At 36.1% G+C, this 18015-nt stretch overlaps 1 protein-coding gene across 1 annotated transcript; it reads right to left on the bottom strand.

Moving 5' to 3' along the window:
- Window positions 1-261: 261 nt before the first annotated feature.
- Window positions 262-10070, bottom strand: LOC102599507 (F-box/LRR-repeat protein 15). The gene is made up of 17 exons (XM_006353800.2): window positions 9198-10070; window positions 8537-8708; window positions 8303-8435; window positions 8099-8198; window positions 7817-8014; window positions 7466-7736; window positions 7293-7391; window positions 7108-7196; window positions 6899-6998; window positions 6630-6800; window positions 4862-5014; window positions 4539-4699; window positions 4257-4455; window positions 1950-2410; window positions 1789-1852; window positions 678-764; window positions 262-558 (listed from the first exon to the last, which is right to left on the bottom strand). The coding sequence occupies exons 1-17, from the start codon at window positions 9602-9604 to the stop codon at window positions 478-480; spliced, it is 2946 nt and encodes a 981-aa protein (XP_006353862.1). The 5' UTR covers window positions 9605-10070; the 3' UTR covers window positions 262-477.
- Window positions 10071-18015: the final 7945 nt, after the last annotated feature.

The raw sequence follows: 18015 nt of genomic DNA on the forward strand, positions 1-18015 counted from the left end.
AATGGTATCAAACAAACTATAAGCGAAATAAGCTTAGGCTAAAAAAAGGGAACGCAGAGATTACTTTTTGCATCCCAAAGACATGAGCCGACTGACTACTCTATTTTTGGGCTATATTTTGTAACCTTATTTTTAGGGGCAACCAAAATTTACACACTTGAGCCTGGCAACCTGCGTTTTTCCCATTAACTGAAAAGGGCAAGCAGGCCACTATTAACTAATATTTCCCTTTACAAGGCTCCAGTTTATTTTCTTCATCCATGAGATCTGAATAAAGTTGCATTAAGTGCGCTAACCAAATCATAAAATGTGAAAGCCAACACCAAAACATTAAGGTGTTACATGTATGAAGCTCGCTGTACGTTTCACCAATCACAGCAACATAAATAGCTAACTATACATAAAATATGAACCTCTGTAGTCAAATATTATGTCCCTAGCCAGCCTACACAAACATATCAAATATTTCATTTTGCCTCATGATGGGACTAGGCTGCTGAAGATGCGTTTCAAACTGGGACATGCAACCCGCAACCTCGTCATGTTCAGTGGACAAATCTGTTTAAGTGGAAAAAAGGATTATCAGCAAATTCACAAAAGAGCCCTTGTTTGTATCAATAAAATGATACACAAAAATCAATACAGGGCATATTCTTAACATCAAAAGTACTCCTGACCTTGGGACAAAAACGAACGTCAAGCGTCTCAAGCATCGTACATCGTGATACGGCAGCTTCAACAGCTTCCTCATCAATGTTGCAGGACTGTAGGACAACAAAAGCAAGAGTACAGAATAACTCCACATCACAATTGTGTCAGAAGAATTTCAATTGCACAAGCACCTTCCGGGTGTGCCAACGATTTTTCAAGGGAGTTCATCAAAGTAGTTTTTAACAAGACATGATGGAAAGAAAGGCAATCGATTTCACGAGCTCTACACTAGAAAGTGGCATGTCTTTGAGGTAAGTCCGAGGCGTGTAATGATAGAAGCAACAACGGAAATACAGCTCAGAGAAAGCAAAAACTTCTAAAGAAAAAAAAAACTAAGACTTCAGTTCTCACTTGCAGTTCCAATATTCAAGCAAATAAGCATCAGTTGAGAGTTCAAATTCTCATTTCAGTAATTTTAACACAAGTACATCATGCTCCAAGAAATATAGGCACGATGCCCCCAAACTACATGCCATCCCTAAGGACTTCTAACACTTCCAAATTTGAAAAATGTTTATTATCTATCCACATGAATTCCTAGGAAGACCATGAAGAGTATTAGGATTACTTGTTATTTTAGTAGACCACTGTGTTAATTTGAGTACTCCTAAGACAATATGCAGCTAGCTATTAGATCTTACAATACAATCCCATTAGCGACTTGATTAGGAGCTCAAGTTCTCTCTACAGAATATCAAGCTTAAGGGTATGCATATTCTCCATACCAACCTACTGAACCAGAGGCAGACGAGAATGTTTTGTAAAATAGACCAACGAGGATCCTCCTATCCTAAATGGATGAGTCTTTGGTGTAAAAAGGAAATTGTAAATGAAGTTGAATCATTGATATAACTCATAAAGTCCCTACAAGGTAGGAAGGGGACTGACATTTGTAATGGTTGTACAGTTTGCATATCCTTCATGCTAAGGTAAAAAACTATTACTACCTCAACAGGGGAAAAAAAGCACAAGCAAAATGATAAAGACCAACTAGAAAGAACACTTTTGCAGCAAAGCTACCACTACAACAATTAAAAAGCCAGCAAAGAAAATGCCAAATTGAAGATGCAAGAATACCTGAAGAAAGAGGCTACTTAATCTTGGACATTCCAGTTGCAATGATTCCAATGAACAGCAATTGCTGAACAAGAGAACATAATTAAGTAACAACTATGATCATGAAAATAAAGCCATTGATACAACATTAACCTACGAAATCATATTGCTAAAGAAAATACCTCAAATTGAGAACGCACAAGTTGTAACAAGCTATATCAACCTCCTTCAAATTCGCAGACAGGGAAAGGTTTAATGATGACAAAAGGAAACCTTGTGCCATAGGAATAAACACCTTTTTTATATTTGGGCAGCCTACACAGTTAAGGTTCTCTAGCAAACGCTTTGGTTGTTCATTTGGCAACTGCTGTTCTCCCAGGGAAGATCCATGAGGTATACTAACACTGGGTATATGCGACAGTTGATCTCCAGTAAATCCCCAATTTAAATCATGCATATTAATACATCCATTCAAGCTGACATGACTCAAATGTGTGCAGCAAGCAAGCAATTCCTCAATGGCTGATTGGCATAAGGTCCCATACGACAAATCCAACTCACAAAGGGCTGGGAGAGCATTTTCTTTATAGAGGGGTTCCAAAGATGTATCAGTGAGATACTTGCATGCTTGCAACTTTAGGACCTACAACATAACATATATATATAAGCTTAGAGAGGGGTTAAAAAAAAAAAGGAGGGGTGGGGGTGGTGGGGCAGTAAGCCAAAAAAGCCCATCAATGTATCATGCAGATCCAAAAAGTTTTATCCCAAACGCAATAAGGATGTGCCTAGTGCAGTGAGAAAGAGAAACACACTTGTGTTACTAAACTAGAGTCTCATCAGAAAATTTCAGATATAGCACTAGAAATTCTGCATACAAGGAACTCATTCCCTTGCACTGAAACAAATTGGGCACAAGACAATGGCAAACATTGGATATGGACAAAAATTATAGCATCTGTTGGAAAGTAGAAATATTCAGATGTTACGCTCCAAAATAAAAATGAATGACAGAATGCCTAAAGTAACTGGATCTCCACAATTCCAGGCCGGCCATCTTCAAGGGTCTAAAAAGGAGGGCCAATAATGAAAGAGTTAAGGTGGCAATTCTAGTCTACAGTTTCGTAATATTTAACAAGTGCATTTATAAACAACCCAACCAAGTGGCACAGAACTATTTGAGAACAGAGACAACATCATCAGTCCTGGAATGGCATTAGAATATCCTACTCCATCAACAGCTAATATAATTGTAGATTTTAGAAGTCCAACAATCTACAATCTTATTCTATACTTTGTTGACTCTCTTTCCCTTGCCCTCGACTAGAGTTCTTTTCAATGCAAAATGGAAACCTCTTACAAGTTTTCTTATTGCTCTTTACAGTTTCTGTTGCTCCAGATCCTCCAGAGCAGGTAAAAGCTAAAGCCTAAGCTTGCTTTTAGCTGTTTCCTAGCTCTTTCTGGTATCCATGATTGTCAGCTTTCTATTCTACTGATGTTACTTTAAATCTGTGTTATCACTTACACTTGATCTAATGCATTGGCTTAATTTACTTCTTATTCTTTGTACAGAGCTGATGATTCACTTTGAAAACAGAAATGCTTTTTCAATAATAAATCAATATAGTTGTCGAAGGGGAGCCTTGGCATAACCGATTACGTTGTTGCCATGTGAATGGGAAACAACCTCTCACAGAAATGCTGGGTAAGGCTACGTATAATAGACCCTAGTGATCCGGCCCTTCTCCAGACCCAGCGCATAGCGCAAGCTTAATGCACCGGGCTTCCCTCTTTAAATTAATACAGTTGTCACTTGTCAGAACTGTGGTATAACTTGGTAAGAAAATTATAATGGTATTTTGTATTGAAAAATTAAACTTTTGGTTCTTCTTAATGAAAAACTTCAAATTTGACTTCTTCGCCACAACAGAGAAACAGCTTATGGTACTAAAGATCACATTTCTTTTCCAAGAAGAATGGTCAAACACCTTAACTGCCAAAAAACTGAAGGAAAAAAAAAGCACTTCTAGTTCCCCAAAAATATGGCCACAAACAATGATTATTAAATTTGTAATAGTCAAAATAGAATCACAGTTCTACTGAAGTAAGCTTTCAATCAGTCAGAACTGATTCACAAATTGTTACATGCATCCTGGTGTTTTAGCTTTTACTGCAAGTGGGAAAAAAGGAGAACAGAAAAAGGAAAAGGAGAGATTAAAGTAAATGGCTTATGACCCTGTGTTCATCCCATCTTAACATGAGTAAATTTTGTAGTTAGGTATTTTGACCAGCACAAACTTAAGCCAACCCATCCCTTTGATACCCATAGAAAAAAAGATAGGAAAGTGGCCCATATATCTAGAAGAGTGCAAGTCCAGACTGGATAAATAGGCATACTTTTTCCACAAAATAGAGCATGTTAAATCAAGTTCATCTAGCTTCCCACTGTAATGGAGAAAGTGATAATATGCTTAGGCGATAGAAGTTACCTTTAACTGCAAGCATGATTCATAAACAGGTTGCAAGGTAACCAAAAACGTATAGGATAGATCAAGGTAGGTCAAGTTTGGGAGGGACTGCAAAGAGAGGAGTCCATCACAGCCAACAGATGGACATGACATTAATACTAATGACTCGATGAGGGGGCACGACGAAGTCGTGGCAGATAAACAATCATCCTTGAGTTGGCTGCATATATGGAAAGAAATTAATGAGATGTGACAGAACTAAAACAAATATGCACGTGTGACAAGCGAGAGAAAGTAAGCAACCTGCAGAATGAAGCATCAAAAGAGGTTAACAGGGGGCAATTAATAGATGCTTCAGATAGCACACCACAGCCCTTCAGCTCAAGTGAAGCCATTTGTGGAGCTTCAATATGGAGCATATTCATTTTGGGGCATATACCAAGATTAAGTGACCTAAGACCAACCTGGAATAAGAGAACACCTTTATCAACCATTTGGGTATAAATAAAGAAAAAAATGCATGTGTAACAAATTAACAATCATAAAATCAGCAGGTGAACATACAACTCCAGTCTCAAACCCAGAGATGAGGTAAAGAAAAGAGGAAGGACCCGATGATCACTTACTGGGCAAAATGATGCTACTTCAAGATGATCACAACCATCTAAAGAGACTTGTTCAAGATATCGGCAACTAAGTGCAAGAGAAATTAAAGCACGGCAACCACCAAGTGAAAGAGAAACCAAAGAAGTGCTGCAGAAAGCCACAAGTGTCAAGCTCTGAAAAAAAGAAAAGACCGTAATTAGATTTAGACCATAACAACAATACAAATGTTACATAGATACAGCCGGATCTTTCAAGTTGAATAGGCAGAAATATATCACTTCCAATATTAAAAAAAAAAAAACTTTTCTGAATAGGTGTTAGCCTAAAACAGATCTGGCAGAAAAGAGAACACAGAAGGTGAATGCTAATCAGGACCCATTCTAAAACAGTGGAAACCTTTCCCTCTCTCAGCCCCCTTTTCCCCGGGAGGTCGCAACTTGAATATATTACTCTTTCTCTCACCCGGTCCCTCCCCCCCTTTCCCAGGAGGGGGGAGGGGGCACGGGGGAGGGAGAATGGGTAACCGAAATATAATACTTGATTTGTTGTGAATTTCTTCAATAGTCTACCACAATATTGACAAATTTAGTTCATTATTTTGTACATCTCTCAAAAATGTCAAACCCAAACCTAATTCAGCCTTACTTTCTTGATCACCAAATCAATAAAAGGGAATCTTGATTGGGAGAGGAGTACATATTTTCATCAAGCTTCAAAAGAAAATTCCGATTTGACATTTTTTTTTGAAATGGCGCGACTTCAGCTCTAGCATTGAATCAGGAAAAAAAAGGTGAACTATTTTCTTCTCCCATCTGGGCAATAGTTCTCATGTTCTACTTCAGCTTAAAGCCTTAAACCGTCCCCTTAAGAACTCCCATGTATCTAATCAAAATGTTGAAAGAAACTTAGAGCTTATGATACCAAGAAAGACGTTTACCCTAATAGTTATATTTTGACAAGATAAATATACTTCAAGTTAATTTGGAAATGTGAGTATAACATAAATACTACTGGTAAATCTAGGAATACATAATCACTATCCTTAATGCCAAAACAAAGGAATTAGAACTTTTCATCTTTCCCGCTTCACCTCTTGAACAATTTTAATATTTTTTAACTTGTCTGAGTTATTGAAGGAGATTCTCGCAACAAGTTATCCAGGAATTGTTATCCCACCCTCAATGTGGGATAAGAATGACACTACAATCCCGGGATAAGTTATCCCGCGATTTTATCCCAACCAAACATGGGATAAACTCATCCTAAAACAAATCCTGGGATCAGTAATCTCTTATCCCTCATATCAAACAAGCCCTTAGTGCACCCAGTAGCACAGCTTCCCAGGCTTACGGCAAACAAGAAAGCACAACCAGATGACACAACAGTCAGTACACTTGGATCATACTTTTTCATTTCATCATCTTTCATGATTACTCATTAAAATACCTGATCATTGATTGTCAGAATTCAGTACTAGATTTATTTACTTGGAAACATGCATAAAAAAGAATCACAGTATGTGTTACAAGAAAAGCAAAAATGGCACTATGATCATAGGTCCACAACCACATTGACATACGTGAGGACAAAAACAAGCTCTTAATGAAAAATGTACTCTGCACAGATCAACTGCCAAGATTTTAAGTGAACCACCTTCCGTTGACAAGCAAAACTAAGAAGAGATCATATATATCGTAATTAGATTTAGAAAAATCATGTTCAGCAACACATCCTCTAGTTAACAACCAAGAATGCACAAGTTAACAACGAGGAACTAAAATTGCCAACCTCACAGTTATCTAGAACTAAGGATTTAAGCACAGGACAGCCACCACCATCACTGAAAACTTCACAAATAGAATTGGTGAGCGATTCACACTCAGTAAGGTCTACTTCTAGCAAATTCGGACACTGTAATGCAATTGTTGTCAAGCTTTCCTGCTTCTGCAAAACTAATTTCTGTGGAATAATAAAGGAGAGAACTATTATCCAATGAATAGAATAATTCTAGTCAATAAAATAAGGTGACAATATATAACATCTAGGAATAAACTTACTTTGAGTGCACTTGAAGTTATATTGATTCGATGAAGCAATGGGCAATTAGAAACAGTAATTGATGATAACATTCCACAATGCAAGTTAAGGTCAATAAACCTGTTTCAATATAAACAGTAGGTTACTGCACAAAAGAGTGACGGCAATCAAGGGATGGAAAGAAGTTCCCTTGAGACTGGATATGGAAACTATAAAGCCTGTATCATACTTGCGACAATGTACTAGTCTGATGCTCTGAAGGCGAGGAAGATCCAAGGACACTGATGTCAATAAACTGCAATTATCAAGCTCCAGAACCTGAAAAAAAGTAAAATTCACTGTTCAATATGAGATTTAAGGACTCCTGATTACAGCATGGCTACCAGTATGAAAAGGGTGAGGAAAGACTCAAACCTCTAACATATAGCTATGGGCTATGGCAGCCATGGAAGCTGATGTTATGCCCTCACAACTATGAAGCTTGAGAACAGTCAGCATAACCAGCCTCACAGACTTCAACAAGTAACAAGTGTTAGTATAAGCCAACTATGTCAATTTCAGGTACTAGGTAATTTTAATGAACATACCTCAAGAGAAATGTTTGGGCAGTATGAAGCATCCAAAACTCGAAGATTTCCACAAGTTTGAGCTATATCACGCAGTGTTTCATCACTGACACATGAACAATTTGACATATCCAAAGACTCTAAAAGAGGGCATGCTGTAGCAGCCGAACGAATAGCAGCGTCGGAAAGTTTGTGACATGAAGCAATATCAAGGTCATGTAAAAGAGGGCAATTAAGCACCGCATGTGGCATGCTACTGCGCTTAAGTGACAACGTTTCAAGTTGTGGACATCTGTAAGAATACCAACAATTAAGCACAATTGGACGCTAACTACTTTAACAAATTAACATTGTTGACTAATATTATACAACCTGATAGAAACTCGAAGCACACGACACTTCACTAGCTGCAGAAGACGCAAGCTATCATGAGAAATTGGTATCTCTTGAATGCCATTTCCAAGAGTGGCATCATTAATGGTCAAACTCCTCAACACATGGCAATCTGTTAAGGCTTGAAAAAATGTTTCCCCCAATTGACCTCTGCCCAATGACAGAGTCTCAAGATTCCTGGCAACAATGAAATGTATCAAATTAGTCACTTATAGTGATTCATTCCTAGAGTAGTGACAACAACATAAAAAAAAGTATTACCTTAAAGAAGAAACAGCTTTCATTGCTAGTGGGTGAATATTAGGAGTTCCATATAAGTTGATTGTTGTTGCATTTGGGTATCGCCGACACATGTCCTCAACTACATCATACATGAACAAAAAGTTGCAATTAATTGAAACATGAATTTTATGTGAAGTGATCATAGTAGTGTGGAAGGAACGGATATGAGGAAAAGATACTCACATTGATTTGAGGATATCTGTTTATTCTCAAAATTCAGATACCGCCAAAAGTCTTCGTGAGAGCTAGCTGCTCTCCACTGGCTACAAACACTTGCAGCTCGACAAAGATCAATATGGTCCAAAAAGGAGAACACCTGGCAACAGATGAGGCATATATTCCCTTAATCAGAAACTTAGCATAAACACTTATTGATTAAGCAACTCAGAAGGAGCGGATGTGGCAACTAGTAAATACCATATGCAACAAGTCATCAGTAAGATCCATCCGCACATCTAAATAGTCCATTTTAGAATCTTTCCCCTCAGCATCTGTTGCACCAAGTAAGTTTGATAAACTCATATCTCCACCGCCCTCGTTCATTGGACATAGGTAACTGGTTTCCAGCAACAAGTGGTTGTCCCAATCCCTGCAAGAATATTAATCAATCAGTCTTCATTTTTGAGTTGTTGGCCTACATTTAGGGCTTACTTCAAAACTCAAAAGACAATTTGATTATATCAAATTAAAGAGTAACATTATATATTAGGTTAAGCTTTTGAAATTCCAAATATAACTAGCTTTAGAAATAATTCTACTCCATGTTAATATTACTATGTTCTTTTCTCTAAAAGAATTATGTGAGAATGTACTTTCTCCAAAACTCAGTGAATAGTGTAACACTCTTGACCACATGTAAAACTGTACTACACGAGAAATAATTACAGGACTCTTGAGAGTCCTTAATTAATTAGTGAGCCGCCCCTATAACATCAACTGATCCTTGTAATTAGGCTTGGGTTGCTTAAATGAATTCTGTATTAGTTCTCTACTATGGCCAACTTCACTCTAATATTCAATAAAATTTGACTAATTGGAAAAAAAATATTGTAAATGAAGGTGCAGTAGCAGGTCTTACAGCGAAAAGGAGTTAACTTTGGGCCTTTTACTACAGGTATCACGATCAGAATCCTCTTTCAGCACTGTTGAGGATGAAGCCTCTCCACTCAAACCCAAATTCAAATTAACATCCAACATTTTCTCACCACTATAATTTTCATTCTTCACCTCCACTTCACTGGATAACCAGTTGCTATCAAAATCAATCTCCTCATTCTTGGGAACACCAAGATCACCCGCAGCGCCCGCTTGTGGACTCACCACTGCTGCAACATTGACACCTTCAAAAACATTCCTCCAGTCAAATGCCGAATTTTCATCTGGAGATTCGTCGCCGTTATTCCCCAAAATCGGGTCCCTCATACTCTTGTAGCCCTTCTTACTATCTTCTTCTTCTCCAAAACATAAACAACACCAAATCCTCATACACTCACTCACACCACACCAAGAAAAATAAAGAATAAACCCCAAATTTTATCAATTTCTGATCTTCAGAAACCCTAGCTCACGATCTAAAACTTTCCCCAAAAAAAAACCCTAACTGTACAACAAACTACACAAAAACGACTCCTTTTTCACAAGAAAGCACACAAATTACATAGTTCACAGAATCTAACAAATTCTTGTTCCAGAATCTTCGACAAACCGGAGAATGGAGTTGCAGAAAAAGGTATGTGTGTAGAGAGAAAGAAAACAGTATGAGAAGTGCAGTGAGAGAAAGACAAAGAGATCTGATCGGATCTTTCGAAGGATCGAAGGCTGGCAGTGGTGACGCTTTTCTGGGATTGAGCTTTGGAAAGATCGGCAAATGGAGATTTGTGGGAAAAATAATACTACAGACAATGGAGCTACTTCTTTTCGCCTTATATATGTCTGCCTATGTTTATATCTCACCACTTTATCTCTCAAAAATCAAATATTACAAAATACAAATAGTGAATTTATATAAATAATCCTTCTTTTTTCCTATTAAGAGTTTCAACATGGAAATTATAAAATTTGAAAATTAAAAATACTACTCTAGTATTTAAAGTTAAAATTGTGTTTGAATATGCATATTTAATTATTTTTTTGTAAATGAAATATAGTGAATTTTATTTTATTTTTAAATTAAAGTGAGACCTTGAGGTCTTTTTTTATTAAAATGGAAAGCAAATGATTCAATGTACCAAGTTTGATTCAAAAAAAGATTCAGCCCAATTCAAAAAGAAAATAAAGATAAAAATGGATATAGACAAAAATAAATAGGCATTTAGATTCGTGAATGTTTTGAGGATAGCAACATATGGGTTCTTTGTATTCTTCGACAACTTCTCGACAAAGGGATTTAGATCATTGGTCACGCAGTGTCCAAGCAAAGATCTCATTTCTCTAGAAATCATTAAGGAGCGACAAAAATGAGGTAAGATCCTTCGTTCTTCAACCTTTCGGGTTTGAGCTCCCATTGAATTTTGAAATTTCATAATTTCTAACTTCCCATATGTTATTTGTGCTAAAGATACTCAAAATGCTAAGTAAACTTATGTAACACCCCAAAGGTTCCAATAAAAGGTTGCACAATTCAAAAAATATATATAGATTTGCAGAATTTTGGGTTCTATGGACAAGTTTACAAGTCGTGGAAAGTAGTACGACTCGTAGGAATCATCCGTGTATGAGACTTCGGAAATCAGGAAAATTGGGTCAAAATTTACGATCGAATTTAAGAGTCGTATAAAGTTGTATGAATCATAGACACGAATCGTAGTTGAAACTTCAGAAAGTTTGGCTCAAAATAGATGAGTGGATTTATGAGTCGTAATAGGTTCTATGTGTCGTGGAAAGACCTCATGAACCAAAGTCCTAAAACCTTGGATATTCCCCAGACTTACTTCTACGACTTGGTAGTATGGATCGTTCAATGGACTACGAGTCGTGGTTTAGGTCTCGTAGATCCTTCCTAAAAATCTAAGCATTTCGTTACAGTTTTCTACAAACGACCCGGACAGGTCATAAGACATTCTACGGATCGTAAAAGGGCTTCATAGGTCAAAGTTCAGAAATTTAGGATTTTTTCCTCTAAGTACCATGGACAGGGTTCTACGGACCGTAGAGGGTATTATGGTTCGTAGATACCCCGTAGAAGCCCCCCAACAGTTGTTAACTAGGGGCGTTTTAGTCCTTTTCCACTCTTTTCATTCTTAATTATGTATTTGGCCTGTTCTAAGTGGGAATAAAGGATTCCTAACAACCATAATCTCTCATTCTCTCTTAATTCTCCCAAAATCCAATTTCTTCTCTCTCAAGTTTCTTTTCAAGGCAAGAAAAAGTGATTCAAACTTCAAGTCTTTCTTCCAAGATTCAAGCTAGGGTTTCATTCAAGGTATGTGAGAACTTCATCAATGGGTTCTTCTTTATCTATTGAGTCCCAAAGAAACCTCAATTTCTCAAATTATAAATTTCCCAAAACTAGAGCTTAGTTGATCTTGGATACTTATTGAATTTCAGTTTCTTCTTCATAATTAATCTTAAATTGCATGAATTGATTATAATCCAATGTTTTCAATGATATTTTCATAAACTCATAGCACAGATTATATATTATATATATATATATATATGTCTGTGTGTGTCTCATATTATCACATTTTCATGAAATATGATACTTCTAAATAAATTATCTCTCGGTATATACATATATCATGATTATGATGCTGTTAATTAGAGGATCCTTCAGATTATGTTCAGTTATCATGGTTTATGAGCTACTCATTATTTTATTAGATTATCAATACGATTAAGTAGAACAAATTATTATTGTTTTCAGATTTATGCATAATTTTGTTGGGAGTATACTTAGCACCGAATCGGACTAAGGTCGATTACCCAAGTTTTAGAACTATGTGCCCCCGTAGATTATGTCTTGAACAGACATTAGCTAGTGGATCCACGTTAGCTCATATATCATGTCCTTTACCTTGGCAAGTAGGATACTCTCTTTTTGGTGTGGGAGTAGTACACCGAACTCTATGTATAAGCTTACATGATTTATGTCGGTTTTAGTATCTCCCACATATGGTATGTTTCATATATTGCATGATCTTGTACTTATGTATGTTAGATTATTATAACTCAGTGTTATTTTATTTAACTTGGTCTTTCATCAGCATGTTTTACAGATTTATCATGATCAGATGTTATGTTCATTATGCATTTCTCATATTCCAAGTATTGACTGCATACTTTCTACCTATATTGTTTGAGAATATAGGTTCTGACACTGTTAGTACTACCTCTGATTAGCTAGTAGCAGTATTGATGAGTCATCATCTCTACAAGGACACCACTTATGTTTCATTTTTAGACATTACTTTTAGTTTTCAGACTTGTTAGAGTTAGCTAGGGGTTTATCCTAACAACTCGTATTAGTAGAGGCTTTTAGATAGATACTTAGATTCCGCCATGTGATGTTGTTTCTAGATTTTGTCTATGTTAAGTTTATGGGTTCTATTTCAGATATTTCAATTTTAGTTTCCACATGTATATCTCAATTTTGTGTTGATTTGCTATTCTTAGTGTCATGTCATGCCATGTCTTGAAGTTATCTAAGGGTCACTTGTGGCTCTAGGCACCGTATCGCATCTAGAGATAGTCTCGGGGCGTGACAACTTTATCTCAATATACCCAAAAAATCCCATTATGTGCTATGATATCATATTTCAAACAAAAAACTTCTTCAGATTTAGAGTTATGTAGAACAAAGGAACACAATGGTGAATGTATTGTTAAAATTCTTGAAATTATCTTTGAGCGGTGATTTCAAATATAAAAAAATAAATAGAAAAGGGTCGTATTTGTCCTTATACTTAAAAAAAAAGGTTATATTTACCCCTCATAATGCTTTTTGATATATTCGTCCTTAGCATCCAACTCTGGGCACATATTTAGCCTTGAACTATTAAGTCTCATTTGTCAATTCTTATTATCATATGTTTCAAACAACATATTTCAGTAAAAATTTAATTAGAAGAAGTATGGTAGGACTTTAATTAAATAGATTATTAGATAGAATTCATAAAATTCCAATCTATTTTTTTTAATAATAAATGGAATATAAAATGAAAATAATTAACAAATGCATCTCTCCAATGAATGTGGACATCGTAGCAATCAAGTATGTCAATGTATGAATCAAAATAAATTAAGTCTCTTTAAGGTGAGAAAGAGGGATCGAGAATGATGATAATCATAACAACAATAATGACGCTGGAGAGTAAAAATTTATGATGATAATAACCATTTTAATTACAAGACTAAAATACGAAATATTTTTAATCCAATTAAATTTGAGTGGAAAGAAATTTTAATTGGGTTAAACATATATCTACCTAGGCTCCATGTAGGATAATAACAGTGGACACATGAAACTTAACAGTTCAAGGAAAAATATATGTCGAAAGTGGTATTGTAAGAACAAACATATCAAAAAGTATGATGATGGATAAATATGTCATGACCCAGGGGTACCCCCTAGATGTAACATGGCGTGTAGAACCCCGAAGGACTCCATACAAGCTACTTAGCTCTCATAACATAAGAAATAGAACAATAAGAGTAAAACAATAGTCCAAGTCCAAACATTTTATAAAAGAAAAACGGAAGTCTAAAACATTTGTCTCATCATAGCCATCTAATACAATAGAATGAAATTGTGCCTAGCCCATACATCATGTCCAAAAGATAACTACATGAAATGGAACTAAACAATGAAAAACTCCGTCCTCTAAGCATGAGGACTCACCAAAGCTCAGAAAGGCGTATAGAACCCTGAAGGACTCCATACAAGCCACTTAGCTCTCATGACATAAGAAATAAACCAATAAGAGTAAAATAATAGTCCAAGTCCAAAACATTTTTATAAAAATAAAGCGGAAGTCTAAAAACACTTGTCTCATCATAGCCATTTAATACAATAGAATGAAATTGTGCCTAGCCCATACATCATGTCCAAAAGATAACTACATGAAATGGAACTAAACAATGAAAAACTCCGTCCTCTAAGCATGAGGACTCACCAAAGCTCAGAAAATATCTCAAGTCAACCTCTAGCCACGAAACTCGGAAACTTGACTGCCGGACCCTATATTTGGGGAAATGTAGGTAAGAGTATGTGTTAGTACAAAACAATGTACCAAGTATGATAGTCATGCATAAAACATTTAAAACATGTTAAAAGGGACATTTCATTTCATAACATGCAATTGACCAAAGCTAAAACATGATATAAGAGAGTTAGAAAACATATTTCATAATAAAAACATGGTCAATGCAAGCTAACATCTTTAAAGCCTTTGAACACATATGAGATACTCCTTGAATAACCTTAGTTCATTATTAATCTTGTTGTGGGGAATTATCCTTAACAGACATAGAGACCATGTGAGCTATAACATGATCCCCCGGTGTCTCCCACACCGAAAGGGGTTATCCTACTTGCCAAGGTAAGGACCATGAACTTCTAGCTTAAGTGGATCCACTATCTAATCATCCTATGGGGGCACATAGTTAAAGGATAAAGATATTGCTACTATAAACCCAGCCTCTACGAACGGGAGAGCTTCCATCTCAAGAGATTGCTTCTAGAAACCCGACCTCTACTAACGGGAGAGCTTTCATCTCATGTAAATATCCTCTCGGCGCTAAGCATAAATCCCACGGAATACTATTTTCTTACTTATTCTCATTATCCATGGAAAAGGTCCTTGGACAACCAATCCAAGCTAAATTCATTAGTATAACTCTTACTCTTTGATTCAATTACGTGAGAAAGTCTTTCAACCTAAGAATCTTTTTTATGTGAGAAAACCTTTCACATCTTACTCTTATGTGTACATGAAAATCCTTTCAATAACACATCATAATCATCATCATCGATACTTTACTCTCAAAGCATCCTTCAAACATTTGCATAGATTTCATAAGAAAATGCATAATTCTATAATTTACCTCCTGAGGTTCAAAACCCACTTTCAATCATCAATACTTAGAAAACATGGGTTCTATATGAATTTCATCATAAATTCATGTAAAGCTAGTTATACATGCTTAATTTCATAAAACTCTTTCTTGAAGATCAAAATCCCATATCATATGATTCATAACTTGAAAACATGGGGATTACATGGGTTCATAGGGTAAAACATTATAAAACCATAGTATTTCATCAATTCATGCATAGAAGATCACAATTCAATCATTCAAATCAATAATGAAAAGAACCCATGGCAATTGAAGAAAACCCTAACTCAATTGGGGAATTCTTCCTTTTGAAATAGAGGAATTTGGGAACTCCATGAATGTAAGGAATCCATGGATGAAACTATCATTCCTTGAATCCAAATGCTAGCCTTCAATGGAGGAATTGGGACCTTAGCTTGAAAACCTAGGTGAATCCTTATTCTTCTTCAAGTTTAGAGAGAGAATTATTTTAGAGTTCTTCTTTTTGGGTGAGTTTGGAGAGTGATTCATATTGGGAAATTTGGGGGTAAAATGACTTATATAGGGGTCCTAAACATAGGTAAAATGACATAGTATAGGAACTAATTAATTAGGAAAATACCCAACTGACCCTGAAAATAACTGCCAGCTGACCACCAACGGGCCGTGGTCTGACCTACGACCTGTACTGGTGGACTGTCGTTGGTCATCTGGGACTAGAATTTCGGCCAGTGAACCATTGACCGTGGTCTGACCTACGGTCAGTTGGTCAGGCTGTGGTCTTGAGCCTTCAGACCACCCTTAGGCAGGGCCATCCATGGACCACACCTACGATCCGTGGTCCCATCCACGGGTCGTGGCTGGCACCTGCAATTTTCCCTAAAATTGATTCATTTCCCTTTTTCGAATACAGAGTGTTACAAAATATAACCATTTTCTCAAAGTATAAGGGTAAATATGTCCCATTTTTCAACAAACAAATATTTTGTATTTAATATTTCCATCCCAAACGATTGAACCTTTATAGAGGTTAATACCACATTTGATAAGGAAATATATAAAATATATGTTAAGTAATTTAAAACATCAATATTATCTTATGATTTTACTTGCTTTCGTGATGCGTTGGATATGTTGCATGTTTGTATACTCTATAAATATCCTTCTTGTTTCTTATGTTTTGTGTGTAACTGTGTGAAAACTATAAATATTGTATGGTTGTATATTTTTGTTTGTTGATTAACTAGCTCTTTTGTGTTTTACTTTCTGAAATCTCGATTTGAAAATTAGTAGCTTGTCAATCTTTAGTAATTTTTTAGCCCATGTTAATTTTTGAAAGTGGTGATGTTGATTTGATACGTCCAAATTACACCTCCGGTGAAGAAGTACAATGCGATCGCTGTCAAATATAAAACTCAATAAGATTGGGTTGAGTCCCACGTGGAATAAGGTGAGAACTAAGTCGTATGTGATTCTTCAACTATTAGTCCATCATTTCTAAAGAAAGGAAACGTTTGGGGGGATTTGATTATCTTTCAATGTCAATTTTTTATACGTAACATCAACAATATTGATTTGAAATGGAGAAATTAATTTAGAGAGTAGCTAGGATTGTGCTAACCAAGATTTGATGACTCATTTTGGATAATCACAGAAGTTAATTTTGTAGTGCTAAGTATGCAAGTTTGCCAAACCTTATAATCACTTAATTCAATTTTCAACCAAATTAAATAAATATCACTTTTATTCTCTTGAACAAAAGTGTTGATCATTAAGTAAATTAACAACCACTCTGAGTTGATTAATCTTACTACAACATCAATCATTAACGAGTTTTAGGAGTCTTGAATCCTCGTTGTTAGTTCTTTTCTTTAGTTTTTATCATAAATTGAAAATTTTAGGTGGGTGAAGAAGAACTCATTGATGAAGTTTCCACATACCTTGATTGAAACCCTAATTGAAATTTGGAGAAGGAGACTTGAAGCTTTGGAGCTTTGATCTTGCCTTAGGAGAGAAGAAATTGTTTTTAAGAGAATGAGAGGAAATAGAGAGGTTAGAATAAGCAAGAATCAGTTACACCTTTCAAAATAAGCCCAAACTGACGTAGTATAGAAATTAAAAGAGTGGGAAAAACTAAAATAACACTGGCTAAAAATCTGTCGGAGACCTTTCACGAAAGCCCTTAAGGGACCGTACACCCCTTCACGGTCCGTGAAGATGCTCGTTAACTAAAGGGGAAATGGGGTCCTGAAGTTTCCCTTATACGGCCCCATCCACGATCCGTTTACATTTCTATGAGCCGTACAAATCAGTCGTCTTGGTTGACCAAAAACTAACTTTGTTGAAGGTGGTCTACGGACATGTATACGGTTTGTGAAGCCTCATACTGACTGCATAAGTTCCCTTATACATAGTCCTAAAAACCCAACTTTTGAAGTTCACTCCACAGATCCTTTCAAGGTTCGTAATTCCCTTCATCGTCCATAAATGTGTCAGTTCAAGTGACTTTTCTGCAACATTCAGGTCTTTTCTATAATTTCCAACTTTATCTGAGTTAGGCACTTCTGAAGTGTTACAATATCTCCCGATTAGGAGCATTCGTCCCCGAATGAGGTTCAACTAGGCATGAAAAGAGTAGGGAAAGATCTACAACCCAATCATGAATGCAAAACACATAAAACCGAAGGAGTGACTGGCTTCGAGCTAAAACATGAGGTTTAAAACTGATTTCATAAACATGTATGCATAGGGAAACCCGAGTATAGCTGAAACACGTGAATCAAAAGAGTATCTAAGAGAAACAAATACCTCATGTTGTAACCAAACTAGAAGGAAAAATATGGGGGGGGGGGGGTACTTGG

Source organism: Solanum tuberosum, unplaced genomic scaffold, assembly GCF_000226075.1.
Source record: "Solanum tuberosum cultivar DM 1-3 516 R44 unplaced genomic scaffold, SolTub_3.0 scf00162, whole genome shotgun sequence".
NCBI classification, from domain to species: Eukaryota; Viridiplantae; Streptophyta; class Magnoliopsida; order Solanales; family Solanaceae; genus Solanum; species Solanum tuberosum.